The sequence below is a fragment of the Centroberyx affinis genome, unplaced genomic scaffold (genome assembly GCF_046629955.1).
Source record: "Centroberyx affinis isolate AG114_WGS23_722 - 3 ecotype Tasmania unplaced genomic scaffold, CSIRO-AGI_Caff_v1 ptg001080l_1, whole genome shotgun sequence".
NCBI classification, from domain to species: Eukaryota; Metazoa; Chordata; class Actinopteri; order Beryciformes; family Berycidae; genus Centroberyx; species Centroberyx affinis.
Window position 1 is genome coordinate 35,155 of NW_027279627.1, and position 22,633 is coordinate 57,787.

The 22,633-nt window shown below is 40.8% G+C and overlaps 3 protein-coding genes across 4 annotated transcripts; 1 reads left to right on the plus strand and 2 right to left on the minus strand.

Annotated features, from left to right (window-relative positions):
* Window positions 1-171: 171 nt before the first annotated feature.
* Window positions 172-3,210, plus strand: st6galnac6 (ST6 (alpha-N-acetyl-neuraminyl-2,3-beta-galactosyl-1,3)-N-acetylgalactosaminide alpha-2,6-sialyltransferase 6). Of its 2 annotated transcripts, none has more exons than XM_071523316.1 (6): window positions 172-265; window positions 730-823; window positions 942-1,142; window positions 1,983-2,395; window positions 2,535-2,642; window positions 3,024-3,210. In XM_071523316.1, the coding sequence occupies exons 2-6, from the start codon at window positions 800-802 to the stop codon at window positions 3,208-3,210; spliced, it is 933 nt and encodes a 310-aa protein (XP_071379417.1). In that variant the 5' UTR covers window positions 172-265; window positions 730-799. The 2 variants fall into 2 exon arrangements, with proteins under 2 accessions (XP_071379417.1, XP_071379418.1); XM_071523317.1 differs by having other exon boundaries at window positions 945-1,142.
* A 12-nt stretch (window positions 3,211-3,222) lies between these two features.
* LOC139647432 (uncharacterized) lies at window positions 3,223-18,498 on the minus strand. The gene is made up of 28 exons (XM_071523327.1): window positions 18,343-18,498; window positions 18,154-18,248; window positions 18,011-18,069; window positions 17,477-17,624; window positions 17,074-17,223; window positions 16,044-16,137; window positions 15,811-15,932; window positions 15,272-15,392; window positions 15,105-15,181; window positions 14,931-15,020; window positions 14,469-14,655; window positions 13,819-13,895; window positions 13,471-13,557; window positions 13,276-13,331; window positions 10,424-10,497; window positions 10,153-10,232; window positions 10,005-10,044; window positions 8,505-8,570; window positions 7,786-7,899; window positions 7,536-7,695; window positions 7,334-7,423; window positions 7,198-7,247; window positions 6,693-6,823; window positions 6,478-6,550; window positions 6,242-6,340; window positions 5,990-6,092; window positions 5,746-5,893; window positions 3,223-5,573 (listed from the first exon to the last, which is right to left on the minus strand). The coding sequence occupies exons 2-28, from the start codon at window positions 18,211-18,213 to the stop codon at window positions 5,484-5,486; spliced, it is 2,646 nt and encodes an 881-aa protein (XP_071379428.1). The 5' UTR covers window positions 18,214-18,248; window positions 18,343-18,498; the 3' UTR covers window positions 3,223-5,483.
* A 252-nt stretch (window positions 18,499-18,750) lies between these two features.
* On the minus strand, window positions 18,751-22,571 carry surf6 (surfeit 6). The gene is made up of 4 exons (XM_071523341.1): window positions 22,370-22,571; window positions 20,782-21,009; window positions 20,500-20,582; window positions 18,751-19,679 (listed from the first exon to the last, which is right to left on the minus strand). Exons 1-4 carry the CDS (start codon window positions 22,461-22,463, stop codon window positions 18,984-18,986), a joined length of 1,101 nt encoding a protein of 366 aa, XP_071379442.1. The 5' UTR covers window positions 22,464-22,571; the 3' UTR covers window positions 18,751-18,983.
* Window positions 22,572-22,633: the final 62 nt, after the last annotated feature.

Here is a 22,633-nt window from a genome sequence, read left to right on the forward strand (position 1 = left end):
TTAAACAAAGTGAGGAAGCTGATAAACTGTCATGCTCATTAATTTCCTGAATATCAATCGTTGGCCCATTAATATTTCAACGGATTTTTATTTCAAATGATAACCAAGAGTGCCACCGGACGGACCCCAACCAACATGCTACTGTACTGCAGTGGGGGACATGTTGATGACGTCAGCTAGTGGTGCAGGAAGATGGGCGACGAGAGGACAGATCAGACAGCAAGACCAAAGAGCGAACACCAGGCGCAGCTGAAACCATGAAACGGTAAGCCGGATTCAGCCGTGTATTAACCGTGACACGCTTACATGTTGTGTTAGTCAGCATCTTAATCGTAGAGGGCACATTGTCTTGTTAAATTGCTGATCGCTGAAGGTGCGTGAATAGCGGACGGAGGGCTGCGTGAGAAGATGGTGTTGTTTCCGTCATAATAATATAACGTTAGACTATGGGGTTCCGTGCCTTTTATGTCTATGGTGGTAATAAAATAACAGATGAAATACATAACACAATACAATTCGCATGTTTCATAATCCAGCAAGGTTGTAAATACCTGAAAGATAAGTCCGTATGCAGTGGATAGCCTATTTACTATATCGAGTATTGTTAAAAACCATTGTGTTATTTAAGCGCTATAAAAAAACAAAAACAAATGCAAAATGTGAACTCTAAGATGTACATAACATGAAAAGAGCTGCACTCTAATGACCAGAAATATTTTTGAATTACAGTACGTCTCTTCCCAGGTATGATGAGAAACCATCACAGCCAATGTGTTGCTGTACAGCTTGATCGGAAAGCATGGGGCCCAGGCTTATTGACAAGGTAAGGCAGGCTCAGCAACGGGAGGGTGTGGCAATCCTGCTGTTGCAAGAGTTTGTCATCCATATAGGGGGTTAGATGAGCCATTAACACTGCTTTTATTATTATTACTACTACACAGCAGGGCCAGCAGAGCCAGAGGCTTGTGATCTTCGGGGCCGTCTTCCTCCTGACGACACTCCTCATCCTGTACAACTCCAACAGTGGGAATGAGGCCATCTACGCGCCCTTCCGTGTTGCTACAAACCACCGTGCTATCAAGGCCACAGACCTGAAGAAATGGGCTGGGAAAGAGGGCTATGTGCCGGTCTCTGGCAACAAGGTACTTCATAGGGACACACAAGTTATTAAGCACTACAGCTGCCACTTTGGGTTGAGATGATGTCGTTCTGAGTGAAACCACACCCTTCTATGTCAAAAGTCACTGCCACCACTTCGTCCCTGTTGTTCAAATGTGTCGTCAAAGGACTGATTTAAAACTAGTCGTGTTAGAAGTATCAGTATAAACCACGTATGTGGGGATGAGGTGTGGCAGAAGTCAAGTGTATCCATCAAAGCTGCACTAAACAACTTTGCATGTTGGCGGCTCCAAATCGCAGCAAGAGGTAACTGTGTGAAAGTCGTTTGAACTTCAATACCCAGAAATCCTGTAACGTGATCACAAAGCAATCACAGACCGGCCAGTCTGCGATTGCTTTGTACCAAAGGGATGAGAGGGGCAAAAAGATCTAATATCGCTGAGTCCAGATTTCTCTCGGAGGATCGCTCACTCGCTGCTGACAGTTTGTATTTTACACTTAACTTTATACAGTATTTGTCTCTTCCTACGGGCAGAGAGGTTTTCCTGCCAGTGACCGTACCTTACACCAGAATTTCATTAGGGCAATTAATGTGGATCTGGGGCGTCCTGATGGCTCAGTGGTCTAAGGCATCATGGGTTCAAATCTGGCCCAGGACCTTGGTCGCATGTCATTCCTCTCTCTCTCCAAATCTTTCCTGTTTGTCTCTACTTTAATCTGTCAAAGGCCCCACTTTGTGATATAGGCTGATAAGACGGGTGTATTTTTACATAAAAACCATGCCTACTGCAGCTTTAAAGTGCCTGTCTCGTCTATTTGATCTCAGCCTAACAGTGGACTTCCATATTGTATTTCCTCTCCAGACTATGACCTTGCATTGCCATGACTGTGCACTGGTGACGAGCTCCAGCCATGTCCTGGGTAGTGGAGCAGGAGAGGACATCGACCGTACGGAGTGTGTGATTCGTATGAACGATGCCCCCACCTTGGGGTACGAGGCTGACGTAGGGAACCGGACCTCTGTGAGGGTGGTGGCCCACTCCAGCATATTCAGGGTCATCCGGAAGCCAAATGACTTCCTCAACCGCACAGGCAGCAGCCCTGTGATCATCTTCTGGGGACCCCCAACCAAGATTGGGAAAGATGCCAAAGGAACCTTGTATAGATTGATCCAGAAAGTCAGCATGACCTACAGTAACCTGTCTTGTTTCACTATCACACCGAACAAGATGCGCAAATTTGATAGTCTGTTTCAGAGGGAGACAGGAAGAGATAGGTGGGTATTTAAGGAGGAAAGCGTGAGTGAAATGTTGAGCAGATGTTTTCAAACATTTTGCCCCATCTTGGGTAAATGTAAAGGAATTCTTTCCATTTTCACAAACTCTTGTGTTTTCCCTTTTGTTTGCGTCACTCAGGCAAAAATCTCAGTCCTGGTTGAGCACAGGCTGGTTCACCATGGTCATAGCCATTGAGATGTGTGATAACATCAGAGTGTATGGGATGGTTCCACCCAGCCACTGTGGGTGAGTATGGCAAATTAATGAAGATGTCAAGGCACTTACTACATTTTATCAACCCATTACATGCCACAGGATAATAAATCAGCATTCACAGAGGAATCGGTCCAACCATGCTTCTCATTACAGAATCAATTGCTGTGTATCTACAGAACAGAGCCAAGTGTGGCTCAAAACCAAACTGTGTGTAATGCAATACTAAAAGCATTGTTCATTTATTTTAAAAGAAGCTGTGAAACATTCCTAGAAATGTTTTTTGAAAACTGACATGAATTTTGAGTAAACTCTGGCTAGGAAGCCTTCATCTCTCTTACTGAACACAAACTTAGCCCCTGCAATAATACTTGCTTTCTCTGCATAATGTTTGTAATGTCATTCTTTTTCTAGAAAAAAATTAGGGCCCAAGAAGATGCCCTATCACTACTACAAGCCCAGGGGGCCTGAGGAATGTGTAACATACCTACAGAATGAGAAAGGCCGGAGAGGCAACCACCATCGGTTTATCACTGAGAAACAGGTGTTTGCACGCTGGGCAAAGCAGTACAACATCACCTTTAATCATCCCACTTGGTGAACAGACTTTGTGAAAACCAGCAATCTATTCACACTCACGATAGCCCTAACTATGGACTGGATTTCATTGTATTTCACTTGATTGATCCTTGTCAAAGAGCCACACACAGAGGGATTTTCGCAACTTTTCTGTATGTGCCCCTCCTTTGAACCATAGGCACTTTTGGGAATCACCATGTGGAAGGAAAAGCTTTTGGAAACATTTATTTTTGGAACAAGTTATCAAGCAGATCTCCAAGAATGTTTAATGTTGCAAAGGTGTACAAAGAATCCTGAATCTCATTTTTGCGAGGTTCCTGAAATACTCAGTGTATTACACATGGAAGTGTGGCAGCCATCTGATGAGTGTTTTTGTAAATAGAAACAAAATGAATTTAAAAGATGTATTTTTACATGTTTATAATGTTTTTTGTTAAAATGTCCTAAAAATGCACTCATGTTTCCGATGTTGAAGAGGGATTATATCACCCAGTACGTCCAATTAGTTATGACTCAATAGTTATGAGTCTCAGTGGCCTATAAAATACTGTGCATCCTGGTCAGCTCTCCTCTTGACTTGTACTGGGAACACATTTCTGTCCAATATGTACAGGAGAGTACTTGTTACAGTGATCCAAGTCAGGTCTAGTAGACCGCCAACTCAATCTAAAGACACAATCTACAATGGAGCCCTACAAATATTGTAAACACTGATGCGGTGTTTGTTTTGGATTTTTAAAGTCTCTTAACTTTAGATATCAGATGATAGTCACTATGAAGCTGAAGTATATACTCACCTTCAGTTTGAGGGTATTTTCAACCACGTATGAATAGCAAGATAAATTACAGTACGTTACATATTTTTTCAGAGGCAAATTGTGACACTTTTCAGGGCTTGTTCAAACACAATAAGCCTACAGTTATTTTTGTCATCTCATACAGGTTAAAAAGCCCTCAAACTGAAGATATTGGTGGACTACTACAGTCTCAGTTTTCTCGTAAATCAGATTATGAACACAAAACTTGCCTCGTGAACTAAAACCTTTTTACCTCAATGGCATCCCGGCGCATGCGGCTTGAGTTCAAATAGTCCAGAGAATGTATCATGGTAATGTTATGTACTGTTCTTAGGACTGCACGATTAGTCAAATTAAAAGTGAAATTGCAGTTTTTACATACTGATATCTAAATCCCAGGAGGTTGCAATTTCTTATGATTTTCCCTCTTAGAAGCCATCAATCTGTAGGCATCTTATGTCACACAGGTGTCCACCTGTTGGCCAACCCTCAGTCAATACTGAACAGCTAGAGAGGAGGATAACCCCATCGCCTGCTGTGCTCCCTTGTCATTATGTTGCCTGTTATTCATTGAGCTATCAGTCTGGAAAATGAAAAAATACTGTGCATATCTGTTCAGGCTTATGCCTATTCATTGTGTACAATGCAAAGTTACAATAACCTCTGCACCAGAGGTTTGCATAAAGAACACAGAGTCTACAAGATATTCAGTATAGAAATTGGCAGTCTGTTACAATATGATGCAAACACAAATGAAGCCAGCCCATCCACAAAAAAACAACAGTCCCACAAATAACCCAGAAGACTATGAAGAGAACGTCTATAGAGAGTCTGGTGTGCCTGTACCTGTATTTATGTGTGTGTGTGTGTTGTGTCGGGTGACTCTCTTATGGTACTGGGAAATTGTCAGAGGTCAATGGTGGCAGGAATGGATCTTTTACATTTAGTAATTGCAGACATGCTTTTGGCCTTCTCACTACGAAATCTGAGGTTTTGACTAATGTTAATTATATCAATTTAAATTGCAAGCACAATATCCAACTTTTTTTTTTTTCCAGGTTGTGCAGCTCCTGTTGCTGTTTTTTTTCTTAGAAAAGTTATGTATTGTCTGTTTACTGAACAAATTACATGCTTTTAAAAACCAATACAAGGAAATTCAAGTGTGTGCATATGGTATTTATATATACAAATATATCTGTAGAATCATTTGTAAACCAAAATATACTGAATGAAGACTAAAAGTTAACATTAGGAGGAATGGCAGCCGATCTGATACACCAGGTATTGTAAAACCAGTATCTAATTGCACTGTCACACCACACACACACATAATACATTGCTGTGTGACATTCAAGGTAATAGTTGGCTTTACAATAGACAAAGTTAACAGGTCTAAAAGGAAAAATAACAGCAGTCCTACACACTTTATGGCAAATACCAGATAGATGACTGTTCTTCATGCCCCAACACCACTGCCAGGAAGTCTCCGTTTTTTCTATCACAAATTCTGCAATGAAGCACTGGACACATCTGAAAAAGCAGCAGTGATCTTCGGTCTCAGCCCTGCCATGGAAATTAAGATCGCCTCCTGAAAAAAAAAAAAAAAAATTATAAATACACTGCCATACATTGGTGACCAGAATAGACAGAACAAATTCAAATTATCTGCAGACCTTACAGCATAAGCTATCCAATGTGCGGAAAATGACCTCGCCTCACCCAGCTTTGTTTCAACCAACAAACACCTGTGTCCCGCTCACCTCTGTGCGTATGGTCCTGCTGCCCTGGGACGGGCAGGTGTTGAGGTAAAGGTCAAATAAAACACTGGGGTCAGTTACATCCAGTTTCTGGTCAGCATCTACACTGGCTTCCAATCCCTGCAGACCACCAAAAACTACCAAAAGATGCCTAGAAAGTCAAACAGAATAGAAAGAATAGGTTAACTGAAGCCCAATACGATAAAGTAGTCTTATCATATGATCACCTTACTTGCTCTGAACTTACTTGAATGGCGACAGTGTTGTTTGGTCGATGTTGCTGCCTCTCTCTGATGTGCCAATCGTCACGTCGTACCCTTCTTTATATGGACCCTCTGTGAACACATCGCCTGCATCGACAAAACCACAGCAGACTAAATGTATGCCACAACCTAGCACATTGTAGACGAAACACACTATCTTGGTTCAACACATCTCTGGAGAATGTGTGTGTTTGTCTGAAACATGACAGTTGTGTGTCAGGCTGTGGTCAACCTACTGAGACAAGATGCCAGGCGGACACTGTAACCCCAGTAGAGGCCTCCTTCACTCCTGGGAACATGAGGAGCCACCACCCCTCCTTTATATAATCTGCTCTCTGAGGATCAATGGACAGACGGACACACACACACACACACACACAGAGTTAATTCCAATACACTGAGTGCTATAACAACCTACTCAAAAGACACATCCAAAACACTGAAAAGCTTACATTGTGATGGACAGAAATACCTTTATTCTGTGTCTTACTGAGCTGTACCGTGACTCGTAGTCCAGACTGCAGCTGTTTATCAATCTGAACTTCCTGGGGGAGTAGATGGACATATTTACACCTGTATTCACTTGTAAATGCAAAAAAAAAAAAAAACCTTCTACCTCAGTTATAGCATCCACATCAACATATATGTTGTATGAGACGGCGGTGCCTCCTAACAACACACGCTCACCTTCCTCATTCCACAGTTGACTAGTGAACCTTTTCCTGGTTTGGTCGGCCTGTCAAGGACGATTCCCTCCCGGTATTCACATTCCTCATCTATCCTCATATGGTGAGGACTGTCTAGAGGATTGAGCAAACCTGGGGGAACAAAACAACATGAAGTACAGAAGTTAAGAATTCAAAGCAAAAGTCCTTGTTTAGGCCCCATTTATACATGGTATGAAAATGCAATCTTTTCAGTCAGATAATGATCAATCCGATCATGGCCTTTGTGTTACACCTGGCACTTCTAAGCGTTCTCGTTGTCTGCATCGTGATCTGATCTCATTTTTTGCGTGCACTATGCAAACATCAGGTGTGTTTATCCAAGGTGTGTTTACACTTTCTGAAACTGAAACACTTTCTTTATCCAGATAAGGTATCCAGATACAGATTGCATTTTAATACCAGGTGTAATTGGGGTCTTAAAGACAAGAATATGAGTGTTGGAAATTTTGAATATTTCAAATTACCCGCATATTGTAAATCTTGATGCTTTGGGAAAAACCACTTGCGCAGATACCTGGTGGAGAAGAAAAGCTATGATCATAATCTGATAAACTAGGCTGATAATATTGATTTGATATGGGCGTCAAAGTTTCTACTTACTGCGGACATTCCAGGTATTGAAGGATTCTGGCAAGCTGAATGCAAGCCTGTCCTTTCTTCCCAACACCTTTAAATTCCCCTTCTACGCTCCTGTGGGACAAAACCAAAAAGCAGAGTTTTCTCCTTTAGCTTTCTAATGACCGAAGTCGAAATACATCCTGGGGTGTGTTGACCAATAAGTTGCCCCTCTATGTGGACTTACGTGACATCTTCCCCGTATTCATCAAACACGATGATCTCATCGACACAGAACACAACACAGGCTCTGGCTATCTGTCCCGCCAGGTATGTGCGGAGCTCAGTGGACTGGGCGTTGTCCAGGACAGACCCAGGCAGGGCCACGCTCACCGTGTACGTCCGACCTGAGACACAGATCTCACATTACTGCATGATTCACCATTTTACCCTGAGGGTGATGTGGGGGACCAGCGAGTCCAGAATAATACGGTTACCTTTGTTCTGGCTTTGTTCAAGTTTTGCTTTCTCGGCGTCCGCCTCTTGCTGCTTCTGCTTTTCCAACTGTTTGATCAGCTTGGCCTCTTTTCTCTGCTTCTTTGAGTTGTCACCTGTTGATGAAGAATCCATAACACTGGTTAGAACGTTAGATATAAAAAAAAATAAGTGGTAGAGTATATAAGTATACAGTATTTACAATAGAAACTAAGTGGATTCTAGAAATATAACCAATTATTTTACTACTAAATAAAATACTTGGAGGATGTTGGTATTGTAACCTATTTTGATTTTAAGTTTTCCAATGTAGGCTATTTGAAAATAGCTAGAAGATTACTTGCAACTGGGCAAGATATTTGTTTGTCCTACTAGATTAGTGCAAAAATGACATGCAGTTGATGCCATATTTTTATTACAGCATCATAAACATGACATGGTTAGGAACTTAAATAATAACCCTTTGAATATGAAAACACCAGTTTTACATTACCGTCTAAAAATATCTGACCTCTGTAATAATCACAGCCTCATGAACCTTACACCCAGAAACTACACACCTGGCCGATTCAGAGAATATAAGGTTTGTCTATTAAGGTTAAAAGATAATGTTTACTTGGCAAGATAAGGACTGCTAGATTCCCCGAATTCAGGGCTAAGTACATAAATCAACTTGATGACTCAGCAGACTATTAGATTTTTTTAAAGTCTGCTCACACACCAAGAGAGTTGCAGTAGTCTCTCTTTAGTCTCTCATATGTACAAAATGTAGCTGCTAGGATCCTTACTGGGGGAAAAAAAACACACCATCAAATCAAAATTCATTTTCACTTTTTAAAACACATAAAACTATTTTTTATAGATTTGCTTCAATATAATGCAAACAATATAATTAGGTGCCAGCGAGCACTGTCTTCCTATGCATGAAAATGCACTAAACTTTAAACGTAGGTCCAGTCCCATGCCAAACTTCCTCAACTGGCATTTGAGGTCAATAGTCCTGATGGTGGCGCTATATTAACCATCTAAATTTCAAAACTTCATTAAAAATCAGTCTCTTCAAACCACTTCTCAGATAGCTCAACAAGTTCATGACTTGCTGTTGGTGTCAAAGGTTGTGAGTTTGAGTCCTGGGTGCTGCAGAATAAACATGCTTTCTCTGTTGTTACTTTCACTACATCTGGCCGGCCCTGCCCATGGCTGCTTGCAGTCCTAGTTATTGTTATTGTCCACCCTTATGAATCTTGCTTGGTTTTTATATCTCTTAAATTGTTTTTAACCTTTTTTTGCTTTTTGCTGTTTTTTTTTATCCTGTAACTGTACTGTAAGTACTATATAAACAAACATTATTAGAAGTATTTGTGTTATTATCATGATCATGATCACAGAGCTGGGGACGCGAGTCAGTTTTATTTACTTGAGACTTGACTCAATGCATGAAGAGAAGACTTGAGACTTGACTTGTACTTTGATGACTTGAAAAGGTTTCTAAAGTCTTGACAAAAGATCTTGTGTTTGTGTAAATGACTTAGATTGAAAGTGATGAGCTTTGTTCCACCAGAAGAATTTAATTTATTGGAGTTGAAACTAATTATAGAAATCGAACTCATGATGCTCTTGCCAAGTTTTTATCCTATTAAAACCATATTGCATTGAAAAGTCCTAGATATTTAGTTTTCTTTAAGATTAAAGTGATACTGGACTCTTGATTTGTTCTGACTTGACTTGGTGTTCTACATTTAGACTTGAGACTTGAGACTGACTTGGGACTCGAGCAAAGTTGACTTGGTCACACCTCTGCATGATCATCATCTCGAAGCCGCGTGGTGGCGCTGCTTCCCAGAAATCGCCACCAGCGCAGCGCTACTATGGCTGTATAGCCCTGAACCAACGCGAACTAAACACGCGTTCATAAAAGTAGTTCACACAAAACCCTCTCTTCCTTATCATGTCTCCATTGTACAAGTCAAAACACAGTAAAAGGTTTTTACTGCAGAATTTCCCTTAGTGCCAAGTGTGTTGTAACTGTTAGCTCCTCATGCCACACGGCCGGATGAAACACTTAGACTCAACAATAGAACCCAGCCGTAACGTCACGGGCTCTAGTCTCAAGCTTCAACTATAATGTCCAAAGGCCTGAGAAACTACACGCAGAGAACTGACATACAGCTGTTAAGTTGTTAACCGATAGTGTGATGATGCTGGGCTGATGTTTACTCACGGTCTGCTCTCCTTTTCTTCCAGTCCACCTTCTCCTCGTGCTGTAAAAATTAAAAGTACAATTGGATGCGACATCAAGCAAACACACACACAAAAAATAACATTACCAAATAATACCAAGAGTTAGTAATATAACAGTGTTACAATACCGGAGAGGATTCATGTTTGGGTCTTTTCGCTGTACTGACGGCAGACATTTCGACATGCACTAACACGTGAACGTTATTTACTTCCAGGTCGCCATTCGTATTTCAAAATAAAAGCACAAGTCTGGGTAATTGCTGTATACCACTTTTTTGTTGGTAGAAAAGTACAAAAGCCAAAATTGGTTTATTGTTTACTGTCATTCTCAGATCTCATTACTTCATAGGGGCATTTCAACATGATATAGTACCATATAATACAATCTGCTCTCCTTACCAATCTCTTTGGACGTGCTGTGGGAGGTTTCGGCCCCACACTGCCCTGCGTGAGTTTTGCTGCTCATGAAGGTGCTTAGGCAGGAGACAGTGGGTTATGGAGAGCGTCAAAGACTTTTTGAGCAGTGTCCGAGTTAAATGAAGGACAGTTTGCAGAATAGTTGTGCAAACTGTGTCTCATCAAGATAAAAGCGATGATAAAATAGTTGGATGAAGCTGGGCATTATGGTCTATATTATATCAATGCCCATTGAAAGGATTAATTTATGTGCTGTTGGCAATGACTGGGTTCAGAAACTGTGTGAAACCTTTTTGGAGAAGACCATCAGGTTTTTGTGAAAATGTGTAATAAAATCCCCACGTCACATTCATCACAATTGTCACAGTTTGTCACCATACCTGTAGAGAACCTAGCAAATTCATGAAACTGGAGGTGTGTGACCAAGTGGTTTCTAGAGAATAAAGGTGGATTGGGGTAATCTGGGAGTTTGGCTGCTGTCTGACAGGAAGAACTTAACTGTCACAATCTCAAATAAGGACAAGCGATAGGCAATTTTGCTTAAATTTGAATCCTACATCAACACTGCACCCTACCTTTCCTTGATTCTTGTGGGTGGTAATGCCTTATTTATTGAGGTGTATTTATTAAGGTTAAGCCAGGTTTCAGTTACTGCTAGGGAATACAATTTTTGATCTGAAATCAATTCATTGAATGACACGTCAATAGTTCATTCGTTGAATAACATGTTTTTCATACTATGTTTTAAAAGGTCACTTTTTATGAGATCTATAGGGAGAAAGATTAACATTAGAAAGGCCAATAAATTTGGGAGGTCTAAGAGAAGAGAAGAGAAGAGAAGGCCAACATGTCATCAGCTGAACAACTGTTTCTGTGTATGATTTAGAAAATGTGACAACACTGGTTCATACAGAAAGTTGGTCCAGGAGAAGGCATGGAGACACATTTTGAAAGCTGATACACAATTACAAAATTCAAAGCAGCATTATTTTATGTTACTGTTTTAATCTTTTGGTGTTCAGCACTTTGCAACTTTGTTAAGAAAAGTGCTGACCTAGTCTCCTGCACAAGCTGTGTGTGAACCTATGACCATGACCAGAGCACCAATCAAAGTTGTTTGGTCATTAGCCTGAACAGCAAAGAATAAAAAATAAGAGAAAAAGTTTGATTCATTCTCCAGTAGGTCTACTCACAAAGACTATAATACAAAGGGCTTGTTCTTGCACATTTTAGACTGTCTTTAGGTGATAATTTGTAATTTAATTTATATATCCATTATATTGGAATTCCCTCCCAAGGGTTTAGTGCTTCTTCTTCCGCTTTACATAACGGGCTCTCCTTGTCCAGAATTTTGAATCACGGCCAAGTTGACTTTAACAGAGTAGACTTAAAAGTGACCTTTCTGACCTGGCTAAGATGTAATTTTGGATAATACCTAGATCCATTTCCATTGAAGTTAATCCGAAAGAAGCCTAGGACGAGATGAAACAGAATCTCCCTGCATTAATGCATTTGTTACCAGTTTTGGCACTGATTATAGGTTTTATAGGCTGCCATTAACAAAGATATTCATGTCAGTTGCTTTCTTTTTGGTGCAGATGGGAAAGGTAGTTTGACACAATTTGGAATTGCATTAGTAATAATAGGATACTTTACTTTTACCCACCCTTTTCTTTGCAGAATAGCCTAGTTTACAGACACAACTCTTTCTAACATAAATTTATAGTACACACCATGGTAATTATCAAAGAGATGTAAATATACGCTACATGAGAAGTGTGAGTTTTAGAGTTTCTCAAAAATATAGCTGAACTGATTTGTGTCTATATTGATGATTGGCTCATAATGATCACTGATTGGAGGTCATTAACTACCCACCTTTTCATGTACAACATCACTGGACACATCCACGTGTAGTGCTATGGCCAGGTGGTGCAGTGCAAGAGGTGTAATTAGGTTTGATGTTTGAGTGTTTATTTTAATGTTGGATGTAGTCCGGGCGCCCTCCGTGATCGCAGATACACTTTTGATCAAGTTGTGGTCTGGCTCATTGGATCAAATGGAGGAAAAGTCACATTTGGGAGCATTCAGACCTGCCCAGTTAATGTGTGCTGATCAAAGTCGTATTGAAAAGACAACTAGCCTACAATGGCAGCATTCAGGAGCTTCATACTGAACAGATGAGTGTAACCACGACCTCTGTATCCCAGCAAAGTGCATGGTGAAATTTGACAGTTCAAAGTTTCCTTGTTCACTAAACCTTATCTCATAGCACATAACACTATATAATACATAATACACTTTAGCTTTCGCACAGCATCACCTCCACCACCCACAGGCTTTTGATGGAAGGAAACATTTTTTTAAAAGTAGACAAAAATATTGATTTCATTTTAATAATACAAGATATGCATTTACTGCTTTATTAACCCTTTAATTGATACCATTGAATGAAAGACAAAGACTTCTGCAATTAAAATGTACTGTCCTGTACTTAACTTAAGTAAGAAATTAATGATCTATAGAAAAATATTTAAGTAAAATTTGCTTTTTAAAATAATTAGCCATGTATATTGTTGCACAGAAGCATTCATAGGCATTTTTTTTTGTCTTAGGACACAGACAGTATGAAGACAGTATGAGGACAAACTGCAGTTTGAAGCTATGTTTGTGGACCTTGTGCCTTACAGTACACTAATGTGGGGACACACAAAATGATAGTAAAAATATGGCTCTGTTTATTTGATGAGACAACCCAAACCAGTTTAACTAGCTGGTGTAATGTGGACGGATGGGTAATGCTCGACTGTGTGCTTTACATTGTTGGCTTTTACTTTCTGGTACTCCACTTTCTCAAGATGTCTTCTGCTGCATTCAGAGTTGAGTCCTCCTTTAAGGAAAGAAAGAGTAAATGTGAGTGAGAAAGGCTTGAGCTGACAAAGAGCAACACAATGAAATAGGCCTGAATCAAATTCAATTATCAATAAATACCAAATCATCAAATCATTCCATTCTTAGGTTTAGTTTACCTTGACAAAACAGAATCGTATGTATTTTTCAAAGTCCTTGCTGTGCTCTGGACTGAAGAATGCTGAGACAGGGATTGTTGCTAAACCCTGCAGAAAACAGCAACATTACAGAGAAGAAATGTTGAGAAAAAACTAAACAAAACAGGCTGTTCTAAATACATCACTGTACACCTGAAAACAAAATCAAACACTAATCCCATCACCTTTGTTCCATAATATCCTTTCTTCAAAAGACACTAAAACTATAAACACTAAAACATTCTTGTTATTATTTCAGAAAGAATTAGTTAGTTTCCATCCTGTAGATAAACGGCAACAAAGTATTCATTGAAACTTGTGAATGTTTACCTTCTCTTTAATCAGCCACTTGACAAATCTGAAGTCGTAGGGTTCATCCTTAGTGCTTGGGTCACTGAAGTCAACCGCTGTTGAAAAAGAAAGCTAAGTAAAGGAAACTTACAGCTCGTCATAGATAAAAAGCACTGAAATGAGGAGACAATTTCACATCTGAAGCTGAACTGAATCATTATCATACTAATGAATATTTACAGTCCGTTCACACTGCGAGTGACTTGGATGATGGGTCGCTCTATTCTGACCGAGTATGGGCAGTGCGAGAGGATCGTGCAGCTACAAAGTTTTGAACAGGCAACTCATGTATTATTTTGCTGCTTTAGTATTGGCTGTCATACCATTGCGTCATTTTAATGAGTTAATATAGCTAGCTGGTAAGCGCTAATAATAAACAGAAAAAAACAAACCAAAAAAAACGTTTCAAGCCTACCATTGACCCCGACGGTGGATGCAACCATTCTCCAAGCATCGTTTTAAGAATTTATTCAAGTAGTCTTTCAAATAAAAGTGGTAGAGAATTGGAAAGCTTAGGATGGCTGTAATGAATTGCACTTGCCATGCAGAATGACTGTTCACAGAACAAAAGCAAGCGATGCGCTACAGTGCCAATGCACAGATATTCAAACTAGAGATAGCCTACTCACTGACAGAAGAGATGTCTGCAATCATAAAGTAGCCTCCCTCCGGCATGATGGGCTGCAAACCCACACTCTCCAGACACGAGGCGAGCTTCTTTCTCTTGTCCTGCAGCTTCTCAGGCAGCTGCTGGAAGTAGCTCTCTGGACTCCCAAACTGCTCATATTCTCTCTGGAAACCATGGGCCACTGCCTCCTGTTGCACACAGGAATGGATAAGAAGACCAAATGAGATGAGGTAAAGGCTTTCAAAGGTGTAACTGGAACAATATAGCTTGCCCGAGACTAGATATTTAACTCATGTTATGGATTATAAAAAAAAAAAAAATCAGGATTATCATTCTAGCCATAATTGTACAGCCCTACTAAAAAATTTCAAAAAGTTAAATGAAATGTCTCATTTGCCCTGTCCTGATAACAACCAATGAACCTTTACATTAGTACGATGATTATTGGGAATTGTTTGTTAACCTGAGCAGCCGTAGCACAGTGGTAAACAGAGTTCTGATGGATGGTTTTCAGGTGTTTTATGATATGCCCAGAGCCAATCGCCCAGCCAACCTAAAAGGAAAATACCAGTCATCAGTAACATTATACAGTATATCAGGCTGCTTGCACTAATTGCTCAAAACATTCATGCATTACCTTCATCCCTGTAGCGCTAAAGGTCTTTCCTCCACTACCAATAGTGATGGTCCGCTCCCACATGCCAGGAAGGCTGGCTGTGAATAACACAGTCACACCAAACGATGTTAAAATATGGCTCTACACCACTGTATTTCTGCGGGTTTCTCTGCTGAATTCCAGCTCACCTATCTTCACATGCTTGGCTCCATCGTAGGTCAGCCACTCGTACACCTCGTCACTGATGCACAGCAGGTCGTGCTTGATACACAGGTCCGCAATCACCTGGAGCTCCTCTGTCTTGTACACCTGGAGTGGATCATGGATTTGAGAAAAAAAGGTTCAAAGATGTGTTGATGTGCAGAGACACAAATAACAAAATTATATGGCACACAAAATTACTAATCAGTTGAAAAAGTCACACAAAGCTATATGTATGCAGATAGACAGCAAACACAATGAGCTGTTAGAAAGTCACACAAAGCTATATGTATGCAGATAGACTGCAAACACAATGAGCTGTTAGAATTGGCCTCAAGGAAGAAGTTCAACTCTAAATCACATTAAATATGTTTTAATAAAGGAAAGGTATACATTTTTTACACTGGTTTTCTCAACTTTGTGCAAAATATCAAAGCACAGCGAAGCCCTCTTCTTGGCACACCAGTGCATCAGGCCAACTGGTTGAGAGTCAACAGATAAAACACTGCACTGGTAAATGTCTCACCTTGCCTAATGGGTTGTTGGGAGTGTTGATGACGATGGCTTTTGTGTGTGGAGTGATTTTACTGGCCAGCTCCTCAGCAGAAAGCACCCAGTCCCCGCTGGACAGGACCTTGCTGCCCTCAACTCTCTGGAATTAACAAAGGAAAAAACAATCTGTCCAAGGTTGTTCTATAAATTTACATCCATGCAAACTATGACAATGACTACGTATTTAGAAAGTAAAAAAGTGAAAACCACTCACTGGTCTCAGAGGGACATAGACAGCCTTTCCCCCAGCCATCTTCACCATGGGCTGGTAGCAATCAAAGAACGGCTCAACAATTATGACCTGAAAGAGAAATTTCTGTGAGCTCATTTATTTTTTTGATTATTATTTACCTTGAAATGGGGTCATAGAACTATCATCTCCATTTACATGAGAGCCCAATGATTAGAATAGTGGAAGAAACATGGAAGAAATATGACATAGCAGATTGGCAGCAATACAAAATAAGACAGTTAAAGCACAGAATAAAATCAAGACACGAGCGTAAAACCAGTTTACATAATTGCTGCTACTGGTCAACAGAGTCATCATTAACCCCGACCTGTTCAATGTGGATCAAGCAATCCAATATCAAAGATTTCTGTATTAAGGATATTGAATTTCTGAGAACCTAAACGCTGATTTTTCCTGCTTCAACTTCATAACAGGTACCACAATTATTAACCATTTCTGGGCTCTCATTTAGTAGTTTATCACCCATATTACAGTAAAGAAATGGAAGTGGAAAAAACAACCGGCGTCAAATGGTAGTTGCAAGTCATTCGTTTTATTTTAACCTGTGTTGAGTACCAGGTGGGAGGGTTTTGTCATGTAGGAAATCAATTTGCTCTACTTTTTTGTCACTGACAACTTAGCCAACACTATCTGAATTGCCTTGAAACAGAAAACCCCTCCCATCTGGTTCTCCAAGAAGAGTAAAACAAACATTAGGAATTATTTGTGAAAACTAGTTTACCCAGTTCTGGTAAAAAGGCAGCTGTAGATGTACAAAGGGTGGTATCATGATTTATATTGTATTGATTATATATCTATGTGAGGGATAACCAATCAGCCTTCCATTATTAAGCGTAAAGCACACATATATTCACCATTTTGTATCATTTTTGATGTGTTTGCTCTCTTTTGCTTTTATTTTTTTCAAACACTTTGTTGCACTGTAGCACATTTGATGACAACGGTTTCGCTAAAAGCCCTTCATAAATACATTTGACTTCATACCTCATCCCCTTCATCAACCAGTGCCTGAAACGTACAGAAGAGCGCCTGGTACGCTCCAACGGTGACGAGGATGTCTTCAAAAGGTTCAATCTCATGTCCCACGATCCTGCTGTAGAATTTAGCCAGGATTTTTACAAGAGAGGGGTGGCCCTGAGGGGACACATGAAACGAGGAGACAAGGGACAAGGTGACTCTCACTGTCTCTACTGTATGTCCACGCCCGCACACACACAAAGAGTAGTGCAATTAAGGAAAACTTTCCATTTCAACAAATTTGTCCCATCCAACAAAATATAAAAAATAAGGGAAATCCCCAGGAAAAAGCAGCAGGCATTCTCTTTCTGTCTCTCTGACATACACACACACAAGTAAATGTTGTGTGTGAATGTCTACTCCCACTTACAAAAGCACGGGTGTACTGGTACATTTGGCATCCCCCACTCACTGCTTCACAGAAAGCGTCCTGGACGAACTTGGGAGGGGAGAAGTCAGGAAATCCCTGACCAAGGTTCACTACTTTGTAGTCAGCTGCCAACTGTGTGAATTCAACCCTGTTAATACGAAACAATCGGTCATTAGTTATTAGGATTATCAGTGACAATTAACAATAATGGGGTATAAGCATTTTCAAGAATTTAATACCACACATCATGCTCAGAGACAGTCAGATCCTGTGGTTTGGTATAAACAAAATGATCAAAAATTATTTTAATTGCATAGTGATACATTTCTGAAAGGCACAATTCACTTTTATCCTTTTTTTAATGACAGGTTCACTGGGGGAGGACATCTGTCAATCAACAGGGAAGGGGGCGGAGTCACACGCCCGCACACACACACACACACACACACACACACACACACACACACACACACACACACACACACACACAGTCAGCTGACAGCCTTGTTGTCATATCCGGCTCAAATCACTTACCAAATATTTTTGTCGACACCTTCCACTCTGCGTGCATGAAGTCGTCGTGACATGATTATCTGAAGATGAAAGAAAAAATTCAAGCGTGCCGTCAGCCTACTTACAGACTAGTTCCTTCATGTCTTTAGGTCTGCTGCACTCACCTTGTGATCAAGCTTTTTAATTACACTCTGACAAACCACAGCCGAAAAACACCTTCTCATTCCAGTCAACGGATTTTCATCGTCGCCGCCCGGACCTTAGAAACACACACACAGGCTTTGTCATTTAACTGATCAATCACTTTGTGAAAGTAACGGTAGACGGATCGATGCAGCCTACGTCCACCTCACCTTTTTCACGGAGGGAAATACGCGGTGCTCAGCTGTGTCGCTTTTCGGGTTGGCTGCAGATTAAGATGAATAATATTTATTCCTCATTAGTTTTACTCGGGTCGGCGAGAAGCAGTGAAGCCGCGTCAGGATCTCTTCCCTCTGACCCTTGAACCGCCTTGTGTTTTCATTTCGACTTCCTATGTGGGCGGGGCAAGATAAAAAAAAAAACTGCCAGAAAAAACACTACTGCCCAAACTCTAATCAGTGGCACAGACCCATCTTTGGCACCAAATCTATTGGATTATATATAGAATCTGTGATAGCCTTGCAATAAAATAGTCTTGCACAAGTCTTAGATTATTAAAGAAATTTGATATGTGGTGAGGATAAAGGATAAATTTGACATCACAAGTTCCCATTCATGTTCATCACAATTAAAGGGTGACATTTTATTGGCCATAATAACACACATTATGTCAAATTACTCCCGCAAAAGGATTGAGAGTAGAACACATGCAAGACAGCAACAGCATTTTCAAATCATGTCCATAATTTACATTGTCCCGAAGAGTAAAGTCAGGGGCAAAGATCAAACAGAGTGATTTATTAAATTAGACCTATGTTGTCTCATCATATAACGGTCTACTGTCCTTCCTCCTCTACACCGCAGCCTTCTTCAAGTCCTCCGGCAGCACCCTGCCCCTCTTCCGCGCCCTCTCCTTCTTCTTCTCCATTTTGCCCTTCTTCTGTTTCTGGATGTTCCTGCGTCGCTTGTCCTGCCGCCTCTGCATCTTCTCCACGACGCTCTCGCTCCGCTTGTCCCAGCGCTTCTTCCTCTGGGAGCGCGTCTGCTCCTTCTTCCTCAGCGAGGCGCGCAGCAGGTCCTCGTCGTCTTTGATCTTGAGGCCCTCCGCCTTGTACAGCACGTTGGTCCACTTCATCTTCTCCTCCATCTCGCGGGCCTTGCCCTCGTCCTTCTCCCGCAGCTCCTCCAGCTTGGCTTTGCGCGCCTCCACGCGGCCCAGCAGCTGCTTGTAGTTCTTCCCCGTCAGTGGCGTCAGTTTGCCCTTCATGCTCTTCTTCTTGTTCTTCTTTTTCTCCATTTTGTCCACGTAGCCCTCTTCCACCGTCTCCACCCTGTTGAAGACGATGGCCGTCTCGTCTCTTCTGCCCGCGGCTGCGGCCGGCGCCGGCTCTTCTTCCCGTTTGATCTCCTGCTGCAGTTCCAGGCCCGTTTTCTCCGCCAGCTTCTTCATCAGGAATTCTTTCCTCTTCCTCTTCTTGCGCTCTCGTTCCAGCTTTCGTTTCGCTCGCTTTGCCTGAACCGCTTCTGAGGACGCATCCTTCGGGGGTCCCTGGGAGAAGACATGTCAGAATTAGTCTATACGCTAAATTCAACTTTTGCCTAATCTGCACAGAATGCGGTGGCACTGTTCTGTGGTTTTGTATTTTAACTCCACGGACTCAACAAATGCAACATCAGTGAGCGGTGGCAGAATTCATTTTCAAATTGCCAAGAGTTTAACATTCATTGGAAGAATATGGTTGCACTTAAGGATTCAGTGGAGCCAGGTCACACTAGGGTCAAACAGTATTGGCAAACTATTATTAGCATTTGTTTTAACCTGCTTTAAAGCAATATTCCACTTAGTTTTAACAGGTTATTTGGCACTTGACCACCATGAAAACCATAATATAAATTAATCACCAAGATCGGATGCAGCTGGGCGAGTTTGTAGCGTTTGGATTTTTACTTCCAATTCATTTGAATGAAGCCACGAACATAGACTGAAAACTGACATTCACGGGAACATAGCGGAGGCATGTATCCCTCCGCTATGTTCTCATCTATCAATAAAAATGCTATTTGGCGAAATGACGTTCTAAAAAAATATGACCAAACGTCAGCTGAGTAGTAGCGGGATCTGTTGTTGAATCTGTTCACCAATGTGTTAAATGTTTTCGGGCTATTTTCGTGGCCTCATTCAAATGAATGGGAAGTAAAAATCTGAATGCTCCAAACTTGTCCAGCTGCATCTGATCTTGGTGATTAGTTTATATTCTGGTTTTCATGGCGGTCAAGTGCCAAGTAACCCCCACATCCATATAATAACCCCCACATCCATATCATTTCTTGTGGTTGTCTACGCCACGTTTCAGTGTTGCATACAGTACCTGCCCCCTGGACTCCTCAATCTTTTCATGTAGTCTCTTGCGTAGAACATCTACTGCGGAGAACTTGGAGTCAGCACTTCCCCCTTGAAAACAAAAAATAAAGGTGATTGTAGGACATATTGAGTAAAGATTTTTCAAGAACATAATGAACCCTGACGATGTAAAGGAAATACAGTATTGATACAGTGAGAAACAGAAACTCAATCCTTTCCCCTCATGAGACTGTTTGACCCATTGCAACATTAGAGCATTACTGAGGTGAACTGTACTGAGTTACTGCACCTTTGGGTGTCTGTGTTACATCTGCTGTTGCTCCATTAGCTTTGGACCCATTCAGTTTTGCTGCAGCCGGACCTTTCAGTGCTGCTGGACTGGATGATGGCTTCTGTTGAGGTGTAGGAGTAGGTGTCTTCTCAGTGCTGCCCTTTTGGTTCAGCTGTTTCTGTTTACTTTTGTTCTTCTTCTTCTTCTTCTTGGGAGGACCAGAATCATCTTTGCCTTTAAAATGAACTAGACACAGAGACAAATACGCACATGTATTGGGGTTGCAAAGTATGGAAAAAATAGGGATTTAAGAAAACACTACTTATTGCTATGTAAAAAAAAAAAGGTTGCAATTTCTTGTCAGTTATTATAAATTGGACAGTGTAAGTTAGGCTGCCACATGGTTCTGAATATTCCTGAAAACACCCAGGCCAGGACCTTTAAGACGTGGGGCGCAGACACAACGCCAGCAACTTGACAAACAAGTCGGTGGAAGTCCATCGAGTTTCTGAGAAACATCAGCTGATGGTGACCACAGTCATCTAGTTTCCTCATTTACCGGCAGGAAAATCTGTCTGCAGTTAAAATTCTGGGTGACATTTCTCCTTTCAGCCAACCACAGCACAGTGATGCAGTTGCTAACAGTCTGAGCACAGAAACAGATTGCTGTCTGTGTTGCAGACGACCTGGAAATGTACTAAAAACTATCTTGCTTAGGGTTTGTTCTTTAGAGACTTTAGACACTCTGAACTCAACCAATTCAGAAAGTCATATAGCCTATTCTGAATGCAATAGATTGAAAAATTTGATAGAGCATTGTTGACCTGGGTGTGATGCACTGAGAGCACGTTAGTAAACCAACATGTGCTGCAGAGTCTAGATTTCAACAGCAGGATGAATTCATATAAACTGACTACGGTATTACATCAATCTGTGTGATTGCATTTAAGAATTATGCTATGACTTTGCTTTCAGTTATTCCAATCCGCTATTGTAGAAATGCAATGTTGGGTGAACTGATTCATGGGTCACATGAGTTAGCATATCTTTTACTGAAAAAACAAACCAAAAAATTATTTTTACTATAAATAAACAAAAAAACAAAAAACACCTTTATAAACATATATTTGTAACAATGTAAATACTCTAGCTCTATTCATTAGGCTTATAATCTACTATGATTTTAACATGTTACTAAAATTCTAATTGCACTAATAAGAATATATATTTTAAATGACATAATTCATTAAAATCTAGTTAAACATTGCCAAAACTCGTGATGTGGAAGTGTTTTGTCCAAGAGTTTTTGTGCATTCTCCTGGTACGTGCCTTTAATACAGAGAGATACTGTAGATATATGAGTCTCATAGCCTGACTATTGATAAGACTCCTGATGATACAGGATTGTATGAAAACACTGGTGAAACTGTACAGCGCCTCCTTTGGCCGCCTGAAGCATAGTCAGAGTCTTGTTTCTAATATAAGATGCAAGTATCAAATGTTACGTTTACTACATATACACCTCGAAATCATTACCATCTTGTTTCCACTTAGAGCACATAAGGTACAAGTTACACAAAACAGGTCTGAATTTAAAAACACTTACCAAATGGTCTGTTCCTTGGTTCCTCATGTCGCTGCCCGCAGACTTTACTGGTAAGTTTTTGAATATAAGAGTCTCTGGAGGCGAGAGTGTCCATTTCGCAGACGAAATAGATTTGTAACTCTTAAGGCAAGCAAAACAGACACATCGGGACAATTTGCTTGTAAAAATCACACAGCTTGGTAAACACGTGGGTAAGAAATAACGGGGCGTGCCTTGGGACTAATCCGGAAGTAGTAACTCCAAAAACGTTCCCCCTCTCAGTAG

Coding starts and splice junctions, on each gene's coding strand:
- st6galnac6 (XM_071523316.1), top strand. CDS start 800: ATGGGGCCCAGGCTTATTGACAAG. Junction 824..941: donor GGCCCAGGCTTATTGACAAG/GTAAGGCAGGCT, acceptor ACTACTACACAG/CAGGGCCAGCAGAGCCAGAG. Junction 2,396..2,534: donor AGGGAGACAGGAAGAGATAG/GTGGGTATTTAA, acceptor TGCGTCACTCAG/GCAAAAATCTCAGTCCTGGT.
- LOC139647432 (XM_071523327.1), bottom strand. CDS start 18,213: ATGAGAAGGTGTTTTTCGGCTGTGGTTTGTCAGAGTGTAATTAAAAAG. Junction 17,625..18,010: donor GGTGTCGACAAAAATATTTG/GTAAGTGATTTG, acceptor TCGTATTAACAG/GGTTGAATTCACACAGTTGG. Junction 7,696..7,785: donor TGAACAAAGCCAGAACAAAG/GTAACCGTATTA, acceptor TCTGTGTCTCAG/GTCGGACGTACACGGTGAGC.
- surf6 (XM_071523341.1), bottom strand. CDS start 22,463: ATGGACACTCTCGCCTCCAGAGACTCTTATATTCAAAAACTTACCAGT. Junction 21,010..22,369: donor ACCAAGGAACAGACCATTTG/GTAAGTGTTTTT, acceptor CTCTGTGTCTAG/TTCATTTTAAAGGCAAAGAT. Junction 19,680..20,499: donor TTGAGGAGTCCAGGGGGCAG/GTACTGTATGCA, acceptor GTCTTCTCCCAG/GGACCCCCGAAGGATGCGTC.